The 15362-nt window shown below is 41.6% G+C and overlaps 1 protein-coding gene across 1 annotated transcript; it reads left to right on the top strand.

Moving 5' to 3' along the window:
* Positions 1-1986: 1986 nt before the first annotated feature.
* LOC109413157 (cathepsin B-like) lies at positions 1987-3055 on the top strand. Its single transcript, XM_029855474.2, has one exon. It carries the CDS (start codon positions 2020-2022, stop codon positions 3052-3054), a length of 1035 nt encoding a protein of 344 aa, XP_029711334.1. The 5' UTR covers positions 1987-2019; the 3' UTR covers position 3055.
* Positions 3056-15362: the final 12307 nt, after the last annotated feature.

Genomic DNA, 15362 nt, shown 5'->3' with positions numbered 1-15362 from the left:
AGATGCAGTATAAGAGGTGGTCCAGGGGTTCGGAGTCGGCTTCGTAGGTCATACCGGTGCCCTGCGGTCGAGATCGACCCTTACAACGATTAAGTGGCCGCGGAGAGGAAGTCCCGGTAGCGGTGCTGTCGTGGCGTCAGTCTACTGGGTTGGATCTGAGCCCGCGGTTGGAAAGGGATCCCCGGCAAGGGTCGGGGTAGGTGAGACCCTGCTGTCTGCAACCTACGGATGCATCTGATAGGGCCTGAAGGGTAGTGATACCCTTCCTTTGCGGGCAGGTCAGATCGGGTTGCATGTGGGCATCAGTTCTTGATGTCCGCTCAGCAGTAGGGCGCGGGCGGGGTTGACCCTGCCCGCCTTCCGAGGACAAAGGGAGTGGCGAGGACCACTCGGGAAACTGGCTAAGCGCCAGCATTCTACCGTGATGGACTCTCCAAAGCGAGTCGTCGATGTTCGTTGCTGCAGGCTACGCAGCTAACCTTGTGGGTGCGATGTGCACTAGCCCCTCTCTGAAGCAATACCTTCTTGGTGGATCCGGAGAGACGTAGGGTTTGGCGACCATAGGAATGGTTTAGAGGGTACGAGGAGAGAGTAGTCAGGGCTTTTACTTTTGTTATAGAAGACAGCCTCAGACCTACACTACCCTAACCTTCTGTTAGGGTGTCTGTTGAGCAGATTATCCCCCTATGGTTTAGAAGGAAAAAAAAAGATATCTCCTCAATTCGTCGAACTGAGTTGATTGATATATGTGACTATACCCTCCGAGCCCTTCTATCAAAAATTAGTTTTTTTGTGTGAACATACATATTATAGTGTTTCAATACACTTTGGTGTACGAGAAAAGTAAAAACGTATGAAAGTCATAATTCACACAGGGAAGTGGCGCCAAAAAGTAGGAGATGAAAAGTGTTTGTATCAGCAGCATTATTTTAATAAGAAAACGGAAAGAAAACCTTTACCAGTCAACCACGTCGTTAAGGATTTGATTGATATCCTTTATACGAGCTGACACCTTGTCCCCCTGGGCTCCGTACTCGAAACCTCCTCATTCCGAACCATTTGAGCTGACATCCCGAAACTAACGATTTGATAACGATAACAGCGCAAGGAAATCAACCGTACACGCTTTTCTTCCGGCCCACTTTGCATTAGTATGCAAATTTTTCCACACCGAAATCGACACCGAACAGCGCCCGCCGTGCGACGTCCCAAGAAGGCGGAAATAATCCATCGATCATACTTCAATTTCAACGGTCCTGTCAAGCTCCTTATTTCGTACCAACTCCGTGCTTGTTAACCCTGCCCGCTGGCGTGGATGGCTTCCCAGCAGCAGATGTAAAGGTTAATTGTAAATCTTCTCAAGTCGGTCGGTCGGTCGGTCTCGCTAATGTTTTTCGTATTCATGGAGGCTGTTTTCTTGATCTCAACAATGCGATGCGATGGTTCCCACCCTAAACGTGTCGGGATGGAAGGATGAATGAATGGTCCCGCATCGGTGCGCGTTGACGACGAAGGTATATGACGACCACGACGTCGAAGATCTTTCGCATTTGATATGGGGGAATTTGTAACTTTACACACGTGTGTAGATAGGGAATCGGGTCTGGTGATTGACAGCTCGTAAAATCTATAATAGGCTTCATTATTCGGGTTCTTTGCACGGATTGTTCCGGAGAAAAATAGATTTACTCGTGTAGTTCACACCGAAATCAGAGGTTGAAGTGCAATGTTTAAATACTACAGTACTATTTCCAGAATTATACCAAGTTTTATTTTATAGCGCGAGCCAGTGTAGAAAGAACTGCTACAGAAAATGATTCCATAACATATCGAGAGCAAAAGCTGTTGATGTGCATAATCTCTCCCGCAACTGATAAGGTTCCGTTGAACCGTAACATCAAGCATCCTCAATCTGACAAAACACAAACTATAAAAGTCCATTGCCCGAACCCAGTCCGCACAAAGTTGCCTTTCGACGTCCAACGTGAAAACACTTTCACCACCGGCAGTCGGATCAAGATGAATCGCTTCATCTTGATCGTGGCGGCATTGGCGGCGCTCAGCGTCCCAGCCGTTCTCGCTCAGAACTACAACTTCGCCCCCTTCAACAGTCGGTACCGTACCACCGCGTCGATTGCTTCACAAATTCGGAACCTCACCAGATCGTGGGTAGCCGGTAACAACACTTTGCCACCAGCGGCCTACTACAAGGGTGTCCTGTACGATCGTCTCGGGGAAACCCGTTTGGCGCCGGCGATCCTGGTCAACCCGGAAGACATCGCACTGCCGGATACCTTCGATGCCCGTCAGAAGTGGTCCATGTGTCCCAGTCTGAACGTGATCCGTAACCAGGGATGCTGCGGTTCGTGCTGGGCCATTTCGGCCGCCTCGGCTATGTCCGATCGTTGGTGCATCAAGTCCAAGGGTAAGGAGCAGTTCTCGTTCGGAGCCGCGGATATGTTGGCTTGCTGTCACGCTTGCGGAGACGGATGCAAGGGTGGGTATCTGGGTCCGGCATGGCAGTACTGGGTCAATCAGGGTGTGTCCTCGGGAGGTCCGTTCCGGTCTCGCCAGGGATGTCATCCTTATCCGATCGACGTGTGCGATGCGTCCGGTGAGGAAGCTGACACTCCCAAGTGTTCCAAGAAGTGTCAATCGGGATATAACATGACCGACGTTTGGCAGGATCGCCGCTACGGTCGGGTCGCTTATTCGATCCCGGCTGACGAGCAGAAGATCATGGAGGAGATCTACTTGAATGGGCCGGTTCAGGCTGCGTTCATGACCTACCAGGACTTCCACGCGTACAAGAGTGGAGTCTATCGACACGTATGGGGTCATATGGCCGGTGGTCACGCCGTCAAGCTGATGGGCTGGGGTGTGGAGAACGGCATGAAGTACTGGCTGGTGGCTAACTCCTGGGGCGAAGATTGGGGAGACAATGGTTTCTTCAAGATCGTCCGAGGGGAGAACCACTGCGGAATCGAGAAGGACGTCCACGCCGGTCTGCCGAGCTTCAACAAACATTTGGAATTTGAGGGAATTCATTTCTGAACGATGCTGAATGTTTAAATTCCAATAAAAATAATTTTGGAAGTCTCAAAATTAGTTGATCGACTTTGATGATGACACCATACATCTGTATTCTACTTCAATATGCATTAACACGCTTTGTTCACGCCACACGTGAACTATCTTTGTTCCAAGCTATTTTGGCCACCACTCTAAACCATTGTTCAAACGGGTGTCCACTGCATGCGACACTGTATAAACTCTGCTGTGGTCTGACTCTGCTCGTTTGCTCATCATCGCAGTAAAAGCGGTTGAAATGTACCTAGTCGATCGATGAGCTGAACAATGCATCTCCTGCTTGCCAGCCGTATCCATCAGTATACGGGGCAGAGTAATGCTCTTCCAGCAGCCAACCAGCCCCCCTTACCTTCTTATCGCTTGCTATCAATTATTGAGCAAGATAATAGAAAAGATCGAGAACTTCTAGTTCAGTACTACAGTTGACCGCCGACCGACACAACACGGTCCATAGCACAGCATCTGTGCTCCGCGCGCGTCGTCGCCCGTCGCACCCTCGCCCACAGACCGGGAACGGGTGCAGTGATTAATTGCCAAGCTGTATATAGTGTATATAATGAACTTTCTTTATAAATTGACTATGTACAATAAACCTTATGAACTAAAATAAGTACGTGAATTATATAGGGGTTGTGTGCTAGTAGTGGACCCTGCGCCTATAGTGGACCCCCTTCATAAAAACTCAAATATAAATGCCCAAATCAACTCTTTCCAGGCAACTTCCACCGGGGGAACATCAATTACATTGCTACACATCAGTTCCTGGCAAACAAATGACCCAGTGGCCGCAACAATCGGTTATTTTAACTATTTAATGAATGTAAACACTCAAAAGGGTCCACTATACGCACACTCAGGGAGGGTCCACTATAGGCACCGTCGGCGGCGTGACAGCTAACATGGAAATCAAATGGGGGGTCCACTATAGGCGCCAAGATATTTGTAAATAATCCTATAATGGACCCCGGTGGTGTCCATTATAGGCAACATCGATGCGTATTTTCAAATGCGTTTTTCACTGGAATAATTTATAAATGTGGTATGTTTGACGGTCTTAACATAAAGAGGGGACGTGAAACTTGGTAAAAAAATCCACTTTAGAACAATCCACTGCCTTAAAATAGCTAAAAAGCCGCAGAAGTAAATTTCGATGGCTTAGGGGGTCCACTACTAGTGCCCAAACCCTACGTGAAAGAACTCAGCGATATTGCACTTCCTGACTGCTGCACCCTGGCTTTGAGAACGGCCAGCTCATTCCGGCGTCAACGTAGTTGATCGCCGATCGAAATAGATCACACGGTGCAGCCGATCTGCGCTCCGCGCGCGACCTCGAGTCTCACGTTTCCCTGTACTTCGCGAGTGGGAATACTAGGGCAATTATTTGCCACAAGATCGATGAAAATATCTGTGTAAATTAGTTAAATATATTTGTACATACGCAAAACGATATATTCTGTGAATGACTGTCAGTTGTTGGAGGAGAAAAGGCGTTCATCTCATGCATTAAGTGCCAAGACCACTGTCTCTGATCCCATTTGCTATAGAGCGATGGCTCACTATTTCTCCTATGGCCCGAGCTCAAATCGGATCTACTTTCTCGGCGTCACACATGTAACAATAGACTTACGCAGCGCGGTATTTGGTTGCACACGAGTCAACGTCAAGTAGTTTTTGCATGGGACGAAAATAACATAACCATATAGTTCCTTCGTAACCAAGTAAAAGAGTTTCAGAGAGGTTCTAGGATGTCACTTCCCAAGTAACATTTTAAGTTTTGTTCGGCTCTATAAGAGATCTTCATGATCAATTTTATAAATTTTACAATAAAACTGATTTATTCATCAAAATCGCTTGATAACCTCTTTAAGCGCATTTTCCGTCTAAGTGGACCACTTTCAGAGAGGTTTTGCAAACCGTATTAAGAGTAGCAATAAAACTGTGTTAAAACCTAGTTGAAAAAAATGTCCATACACAAAAAGAGGTTATGATGAATGATGTTGTTTTTTTTAAGTTCAAGTTTCAAGTGGGTTGATTTCAAGACGTTTCTGAACGTTTCAGTAAAAGGAAGCTGTTGTGTGAGGGTAAGTTTGAGGGAGTTTTAGGGTGTTTCAGAAAGGCTTTGTGGTGTTTTCAGAGGTTTCACAAGTTTTCTGGTAAGCTTCAGGGGGGTGTTCAGAGCTGAGTTTCAGGGAATTTCAGTGAGACTTCAGAGGACTTTACAGGCTTTCAGATGGGTGTCACGGAGTTTTCAAGGGGGTTTAAGAGATGTTTTAATGCAATTACAGGGTAGCTTCAGAGGATTTCTAGGGATCTTAAGGGGCTTCACAGACTTACTGATGAATTTTAGAGGGATTTTAGGACTGTTTTCAAATGTTTGTTTCAATGGGTTTCAGAGACATTTCAGGGTGTTTACAGGTTTTCAGGCGAGATTCAGCGTAACTTGGGGGCTCCCAAGGATGATCCAGAGGGGTGTTATAGACATCGATGTGTTTAAGGGGCGTTCTAGAGGGGTTAAACTGATTATGTTTGCTGTTCAGGGAGTTCCCAGGTACTGTTGACCAGGGATGCCAGAAGAGTTTCTGTATCACATGTTCTTTATTTCATACAAAATTCGGGTGGAATATCTGAAACCTATATATGCAAAAGAAAATTTTGTATTTCATATAAACGCATATAAATTCTTCATAACTGAACTTGTAGTTAGATAAGAAAATATGTGTTATTCTATGCGATTACAAACCTTATCAATAATACAGCGAGAGGTCACAAGATATGTAGATCTCATTTGGTATTTATGAACCCTTAAATACGCTCATGGCGCAATTGTTAATATGTTCGATCCATAAGCGGACGTCGTGAGTTTGACTCCCATCATCTACACTTGCAATTTCTCGACTCTTGAAGCTCTAACGGACCCTGATACTTGGGTATCGGCGAAATGGAAGAAATACGAAAGTTCTATCACCAGAAGCTCAATGCAATCAATAATGGTTTCATGCCACGAGCCGAATTGTGCCGAAGCAAGGACGGAAGTACGTGAACCGACGCGACTTAAGGTTTTCAAAAAGTGTAATCAACGCAAAATTCCTTCAGAGATTCCAGCAGTAATTTCAATATTGCATTCTCCCGGGATTGCTACAGTTGATTCCTCCGGGTTTTATTTCGAGATTCTTCCTTATTTTCCTTTCCAAGTTTCCAAGTTTCCAAGTTTCTTGGAAATTATTTAGGCATATTTTCCGGCATTCCACCAGAGGTTCCTTCATTGATGCCTCCCGGGTTTGCTGCCTGGTTCTTCAATGGATTATTCCAGAGATTTTATCAGGGACTCCTTCTGCGGGTATGTTTTCCGCATTCCATTCATGCCATGAGATTCATGCCATAATTATTTGATATACACTACTCGTCATAAGTACGGACTGACTTGAAAACAACTCAGTTGAATATTGCATCACCCCCAAAATTTATAAACTGCTATAGCATCACCTGGAAACAGCTAAAATTTTGCTGTTGAATCTCGAAATCCTGATAATATGCAAAGGTACAGTTATCGATCAAGTTGTTAGGAAGGGCAAGCAGTTTGATTCGCAATTCTACCGCTGGGTGACGCTATTGAGCATGGGAAAATGAGAATTTCTAACTAGTTCTATCTCGTGATCCTGTTGAGATAGAAAGTTCAAGTCTTCGGCAAAGTTGTTCAGAAGGTCATGGTGTAACCGTTCGCTAACTTTTTCAAGAGATTTATTTAAACACGGTGGCTTATGCGCCACTCTCGAAGAGTGACCACCGGTCGTGTTTGATTTGCCCGACTGATTTAGAGACTTTTCTCTCAGGGAAAGTTGGACGGCTCGCGGAAAATCGGCAGAACTTTCTTGAAACGAACCCCAAACTCAATTTCTTAGGCTACGAAAACTAACGGAAATATCAAAGTAAACAAAACGAAACATGAAGTTAGTGAGTAATTTTATTCAAAAAGGCAACATTAAACGCAATGGATCTAAATCCAAAAATCCCACAATGTATTAAAAAAATACAAACATTCATTCGGGTAGGACGTAATAATAATAAAAAACGTACGGTGAGGAAGAGTTTCATGGCCATGAACACAAAATGACGTACCTGCGCAGGTTTTCTCGGTGTATCTCGATGCTGGCGTTGTCTCGAAGATGGCGAAGGAAGGCTTCGGCGATGGCGGTGGCTTGATATCGGCCATCGGCATGTCCGGGACAAACACAAATGGACCCGTGAGCCGTATGGCCGAAATATCGGTGCGGAGGGAGTGGCGGCTGGACGAAAGCTTTCGATTTTAAACCTCGAGAGTTATCGAATCCCGGGAAGGTCCTCTTCCGGTCGACAGGAAGGCAACAGTTTCCAGCGACCCGGCTTCGCGTACTAAGATTCCTGCTATGGCGGAGTGGGGAATGTTACACTTCCTATCTTCCGAATTCGGATCTGACTCGCGGCGTGCAATTGGCGACACGCATGGCGAATTAATTCTCGTTCTCCGGTCCTCGGGAATTGGCTAGCAGGACCTTACCTTCGGTAATTTGCGTCCGACAGGAGACTTCGCTACGTAGATGAACTAGCGATTTCACTCACGCCCCCGTTTAGCTACCATTCAGACGGGCCTTTGCTGGGCATACGGATCACGATCCACAAACTAGAACGGCGGTTCACTCCGCCAAGGGAATCCAATTTCGGCGCTGACGACCGCCGAAGAACGCACAAAAATCACTTCAATCACTTCTAATTATTTACAATTACTTTTTATCGTCAAAAAACTCTAAAAATTTCGCAGAATTTGCGAATAAAAACAGACCTCCGTCCACTATGTACAAAGAAAAAAAGAAAAAAAAAAACAGACAAAAACGTTTTACACCACTTGAAATAAATTCACTCACTAAACTCTTTACCTCAATTTAAAAAAATTAACACAAACTCAAAATCCAACTAAACGGAACTATTTTTTTCTAAATTCACGCACTTCTGCTCTCCAGCCGATTTCGCAGTGAAATGGCAGAGTTGAAGTTGCGCTTCGCTTATCATAAATCGCGCAAACTAATATCAGATGGCCGCGAAGAATATTCTGCGCCATCAAAATATATTATACGCTACGTTTCTTATATACACGTTACATAACTCAGTCAGGACACAAACCATACACGAACGATATTCTCAAATGTTCAAATTCAAACTTATAAATTCCAATTGGATTTTACTAGAAAAAGATAAAAACGTCAAAAGCTACAAATTTACTAAAATCATCATGAAAACTAATAAATTGTATAAAAAATGTGCATAAAAATCAAAACCGAAATATTCAATTAAATAATAATTTAATTTAACCGAACTCAAAACTTTATTTTACTTAAAAACGTCAAAACGTTACAATTGGCATTATAATAAATATCAAGTAAAAAAGCCCCGAATCACTTGGATTAAAATGACTCAAATCTGAATCACTGGAACATGAAGTGAATCAGACTCGAATCACTTGAATAATTTGTGATGCCAACGACCTCTCGAACAACTTTGCTAAAGATTGTACCTTTCCATATCTTCAGCGCTTTGAGATATAGTAGCACATATGTACAGTCGGAGCCCGCTGCTCGTTGAGCCACAACCTCCACCCAACCAACGAATTCGATTCGTTAGTTGGGTGAAGTGACAGCAGCACCAGGGGCGTGAGCATTGTTTTTTTTTAATCATATTTAGGTTGCAAGTAAAAAGTAAAATTTTGCAAATTTTTCAGTTTGTTTCATATTTAGAGCAAAACTGTTACGTCTCGTAAGATACATATATGGCCAATAATGCAAGAATGAATTATCTTTAACCATTTTTGTGAAAATTCAGAAAATTATGAAACCACCTGGACCAAAGTTCAAGCACAAAACGTTTTCATTGATCGATAAAATAAGGATGTTTGCATTTGTTTCGAAGTAATTTAAAAAATGTTTTTGTTCTTATATAGAAATGCTTCTCGATTATAAGTATAAGAAACCAAAAACTCATTTGCTCGCCCCTCGGTCTTACACATTGGTTGTCATTTTCAGTTTGACACTGAATTATAACATCTGTCAGGATCGAATGCGCCCTTTGCGCAGTCAGAGTAGTATTGATCATCCCTAAGGGAGAAACGTCAGATACCGATACGCGGTGGAAGAGAGAGTCGAACACGCCATCGAGGAGATCACCGGTCGCGAGAAGAATGTAAAAAGTGATACGAAAATGGACATTGAAATAGTTGGAAATAAAGTTTGTAATTGATGTGAAAGTCTCGGTGTTAATAAGTTGTATTACGATCCGACAACATCCAGGTGCTTTTTAGTTGGCTGACAGCTCAACTAACGGAGGCCCAACTAAAAAGCCAACCAACTATTAAACCCCCAACCAGCGGATCCCAACTGTAGTTGTTTTGAGGTGATGCTAAACTTTTCAAAGTGATACAATATTCAACTGAGTGTTACATTTTCAAGCGAGTTTGTACATATGACGGGTAGTGCATTCCTAACGGGATTCCTACAAAGATTTATTTCGGAATTCCTCTCAGGATTTTTACAGAGATTCTTTCAGCAATGTATTAACTCTCCGTAGGATTCTTCCACAGATTCCTTCAGGGTTTTCTCCACAGTTCTTTCACAGATCTGTTTCTGAAAGAATCTTCTGAATCTAGCCACATACACGCGTACTTTTTACTGTTTACTGTTTGCGGCGAATAACTCTCCCGGCAAGGAATTTTACGAATCTAGTCACGTACATGCTCAGTGTTTTCTTTTCTTGTTGAGTGTCTAAAGGAGACAATATTTTCGCGCATAACTTTTATGAGAGACCAGCGGCGATCGTACGCCCACAAGACATATATCCGCAGTGACACTCGCAACGTAAAACAAAAAAAAAAATGTTCCCGCCAAAACAAAAGCACATGGGTTTCGCAAAATGATAGATATTTTTGAATGTGTTTGTGATAAACGGCATGAGTTGCTCAGTGACACGAGTGTAGTTGCTGTTAAACCCTATATAATGGAATATATAGCGCATTTAGTTCACCGCTGGACTATCGAACGAGTTTTCAAGAGTGCGAAAACGTAAATAAAAGTACGCGATTGCAACAAATTCAATTCGATGTTTCCAGAGCACATATTCAGCATAAATCAAAGAAATAGTGCATCGAAGACACTAACAGGATCTGATGCAATCTCGCATTTTTTTTTTTTTTTGACGTTTTCGCTCTTATGAAGACTGAGTGCGCAGTCTAGTGGTGAACTAAATGCGCTATAATACTTTTAGAATCTGGCGACGCTTTAATTATTATTACATAACTGTCGCGCTTATATAAGAAGCTAATGGCAGATAATCGCCATATTCTGACTTTTCTTGAGAGGCATTATAAGATGCCTCAAAAAGGTGCAAAAGAAAACCTTATAAATACATGTGTTTGTATCTAAAACATGACTATTTGAAGCTGTACGCAGGGATGGGAACACTCACATGGAAAGAGATACACTCACTTTCTATTTTAGAAAAATCTATATAAATAAAAATGGATTGGTGTTTGTATGTCACAAATAGGCTCGGAAACGGGTCAACAGATCGACATAATTATTTCACTGTTGCGTCCCGAGCAGAGGGGAATATCAAACTAATAACTATCAAAACACATAATCTGTTTTTATATCTTGTTTTGTTATTAGTAACTTATCAAACCATTACTTTACCATAACATGTTTTGTTTGGCAATCTTTTTTTGTTATGATGAAGCTATTGATATACACCCGTAAAATAACATTTAAATAATCTCTTTTGTTTGTTTGCTATTGAGAGTGTAAAAATATTTGATACACAGTAGCACAACAATAACAAGTTTTGAAATTGAAACTAATTTCACCTACATCATTCGAGATTTACATTGCACAATGGTCCGAATCAACGTTTTAGCAAGAAAAAGTTCCTTATCTCTGTTATCGTTAATTTTAGGCGTTTGGTGTTTTCAGATAAGTTGCTTGCATTTGTTTATTGTATCTTTTCCAAAAAAATGTCTTCGGGTAAATCTGGAATAGAACTTAAGTCATAAGCGATCGAATTCTTCAAAAAAGTTGTAGGCAATGCTATTTCGAGCAACTTTGCCGAAGACACCTTTTATCTATTTGGGGTCTACAGTCTACTAGTGGTTAAGGCTATGGATCGCCAATCCTGAGACGGCGGGTTCGATTTGGTCGGGAAAATTTTCTCGACTCTCGACTCTCGATTGTGGATGGGGCACTGTGAGCAAGCCATGATGACTAGCAATGATTATTGATATGTTTTGAACGCTTGTTTTGTTATTCATATAGGGTTTCGTTTCATTTGGCTGGAGCACCTATTTTGTGCACTTTATGCTATAACTAACTCTATTTCAAACCAATTGATTTGAATTTTGTATAGGGTTAGATACTGTACGTAATTCATCGTGTTCCAATAATGTATAAAATTGATTTAGTGGCAAGTGCCCAAACTAGGTCCACCTGCCCAAATAGTACATCACGCAGAAAAAAGCATGGTAAAATCAAAAATATTTCAGGTAAGCTCAAATAAATTGTCAATTTGTTCTGGCAACAAAAATAAAACTGTTTGGAGCAAATCGAACGTCACATTTGAAGCATATTCAATCCATTTTTGAAACAAACATGTATCTTCTGACTGATTATGTTAGAAACAAATGTAAAAATTTTTGTTTTTTTTTGTGGCAGGTCGGCCTTACGGAAATATTTGTTTTCCAATTAACGACGCGTAGTGCGTCATCAGCATCATTGAAATCTGGCTCGAAATTTCAAAGTGATAAAACTCAGTTACCAAAGCGCAAATTCGGATGAAAATGTATCATCCCATATGCTCACTCGTGGTGAGTGTGATGATACTTTTTCTACTGCGTGACTGCAAAATTTCCCGTTTTTTATCACTTCAAAAACGCGAGGCAAACAATCATTGAAAATTAAAAAGTCAATGATTCCTATGAAAATTCTGTGATGCACCAAGTCACCTTAAATTTACAAAATTATTTCCTTCTCTAGGAAAATCCACTTCCCGCGTGGCACTTTCAATACCAACATCATGTAGATGACATACGCTCCCGAAATCAATAGGATTTCGTGGAAACTTTTGGTGAAACTTGCCTTTTTTGCAAGAGGAAATCTTGTTTGGTGATGCAGCTGGAACTTGAGAGTTTTGTTTATGTTCTCGACGGTGGAACGGGGGGCTTTTCAATGGGTATTGTAGAAATCAATATGTAATTGAGTTTGTTTTAAAAATTAATATTTTAGTTTTAAATATTTTATCAGTTTACCGAATAAACATGAATATTTTTGTTTCAAACGAACGAAATTTGTCTCCGTGATTATTATCATTATTACTTTTTTTTACTAGTTTTATATCATAACTAAATTTGCTTTCGGATTGTTATCAATAACTTTAAAATAACAAAATTTGTTATTGAAATATTTTCAAATCCATTGTTATTATGTTGTTATCGAAAATAACAAAACATGTTATTGAATTGAACTTCCAGGAACATTTTTTTGTTATGATTTTTGTTATTTTGCCGCTTATGACAGCCAAGCTGATAACATAGTATGTTATGTTAATAACATGAAAATAACTGATTTCCTAATTCAGTTATTTTGCTAGAATAACACAGTTTATTATGCTGTTGTTATTCCCTTCTGCTCGGGGTTCGTGTAAAGCTTCAACGTGTTCGTCCGAAAAAAATTTTGCCAAAATCGACCGGGAAAGCAATAAAAACGGCAAAATTTAAAAAATCCATTTTGTGGGCCATTTTCTTCCAGAACCGAATGTCAAGAAACATAGTAAGCAGTATAGATAGTAGAGTAAACATAGATACGCGGACATCGCCGAGTAAAATGTTTCAAGCGTGTGAATAGTATTTTACAAGAGTGCGGCGGCTGAATATGACGTCATGCGTTCCATCTGTGTTTTTGGAATCATGACGTCATGCTCGTTTGGATACAGATTTTGACAGTTCGTTTGGATACAACGGATTCATCATCACGGATCTATGTTTACTCTACTATCTATAGTAAGCAGGAAGTACGACGTTTGCCGGGACAGCTAGTGTTTAGATAAATCCAAGGTTAAAGTCCTCCTTGGGAACCGCTGTGATATGATATGACAATAAAAATTAATCTTTGAAAACTCTTCAAGTGCGTACAACTCTCGATTTAATTTATTGATGACACAAGACAGGCGCACATGTTATTCATCTTCTTAATAGCTCGACGTTCGCATTGAAACTAGGCCTGCCTCTCTTCAATTTAGTGTTCTTGCAATTAGAGCACTTCCACAGTTAGAGGAGCGGACCTGGTGTGATGGTTAAAGCACGTGACTATCTCGCCGAGGACCTGGGATCGAATCCCACTCCCGACAAACTCACAAAAAATGTGAGTTCTTCCTTCGGAAGGGAAGTAAAGCGTGGGTCCCGAGATGAACTAGCCTAGGGCTAAGAATCTCGTTAATACAGATAAAAAAAAACTTCCGCAGTTATTAATTGAAGGATATTCTTTGCCAGCCATTGCATTAATTTGTACATTGTGAGGCAAAGACAATGATACACTATGCCCAGGGAGTCGAGACATAGTCTTAACCACTAGGCAAACTGGAGAACCCACATGCATTCTGATAAACTTAGTTAATGAGAATTCTAACAAGTAACATTCTCATGTTGAATGAACTGGAGCTGGAGGAGGTCTGGAAAATCATTATTAATCCAAAATAATATCGTTTAAATTTCATGGCGATTCTAAAAACTTCCTTTTAAAAAAACCTCCTATTAACTGATCTTCAAATTTGTGAAATGCTTTGGTAAATTTTCCTAAATGCAGCCTCACAATTTTGAGACGGCCTCCTAAAATTCTGATTTTCATCGATACTTATCCAGCTAAAAGGATTGACTCCAAATTACTGATAAACCAGTCATCTCGTTTTACAGTAACTACGCAACAACTACCCCATCGGATTCAATTTTACGTCACTTTTATGATGGAACCAATGAGCCGAATAAAACAAAACTCAAACAATCACCTTAAGGGCATTTTTGTTGCCTCCGAAAATAAAGGACCGGCTCTGGGTAGTAAAATCCGAAGAAAGAAAATGGCAAATAAAAATGTTGTAAAAATTTCCTAATCCCCTCCTTGACAGCAAAAGTTGTGACCACTCCCGTGTCCCATGTCCGCCGAAACTGCTGCTGCTCAGCTGCACCCTAACATATTTAGAGGATCTACGTCTTTCCTGTGCTGCACCCGTGTGCAAATGAAAATAAACAGTTTCATAATCGTAATAACCTATAAAAAAAGGAAACCTTTTTTCTTTCCCATCGACGGCGGTGCCGCGGCGAAACAAAAGGCCTCCTGTCGCGAAAGGAAATTAGATCATTCCTATGCCTAGCAGCAGCAGCGGTGTCACATTGGCGGAGTTTCTTTCCATTATCCTCCGGGTGGAATAAAGTGTTAATTTTGATTTTGCGACGTCGTCCTCGGCCGGTAACCCTTCAGCTTTTTGAAGGTTTTACGATCGGAAAAATGCTTCGTTTATGATAATATTTGCTTTATTAAGAAAGAAAAGTTCTTTAGGCTCCGTTGATGTCATTACCGTCAAAGTCCTCCATGAATGAATGGAAAAATGCAAATGATCCAATAAAAACGAGTCCGTACCGATGACCAGGAGGCTCAAAAATAAGTAAATTTTTAATGCGTTTCATTAAAACCGGGGTGCGGTGGTAGTGATACCAACGTTAAAGGAAGTCGATTTCATCAATTTCAGATGGAACGAAAAATAATCTCACTTCCAAAAAAACATTATGACACGTTTCACCTCCTGTCAGCCCTCCTAGAACCATCGGGTCATTAACTCCGGAAACCGCAACGAATCTAGTTCGTTACCGCCCCCCGAACACATACGGTGAATTCGGTTACAAATATCGAACAATTTAGCTTTCAATTGCCACCTCCGTCCACAGAGATCCTGGAACAGAGATATCAAACCGCACGCTTACCTGTGCTGAAACCTGTAATCAATCATGGACGGGAGCTGGAGACCCACGTGTCCGGGTTTCACGCGTGCGTCCACAGGGGACACTGCAAGCCTATAATTTGGTGGCCGAAAATAGTTGCACCTTTCGAAATTGACCACACGGACGGACGTTGCATCGGGAAGGCTGACTGTTGACCGACATCAGACATGCAGTTTCCAAGGTGGCCATGTCGCGGAACATTGATTTCAAGGAAAGA

The sequence above is a fragment of the Aedes albopictus genome, chromosome 1 (genome assembly GCF_035046485.1).
Source record: "Aedes albopictus strain Foshan chromosome 1, AalbF5, whole genome shotgun sequence".
Lineage (NCBI taxonomy): Eukaryota > Metazoa > Arthropoda > Insecta > Diptera > Culicidae > Aedes > Aedes albopictus.
This window is presented reverse-complemented; position numbering and strand designations above follow the sequence as displayed.

Bases quoted from the DNA above. Each gene is read 5' to 3' on its own strand.
- LOC109413157 (XM_029855474.2), top strand. From the start codon at position 2,020: ATGAATCGCTTCATCTTGATCGTGGCGGCATTGGCGGCGCTCAGCGTC.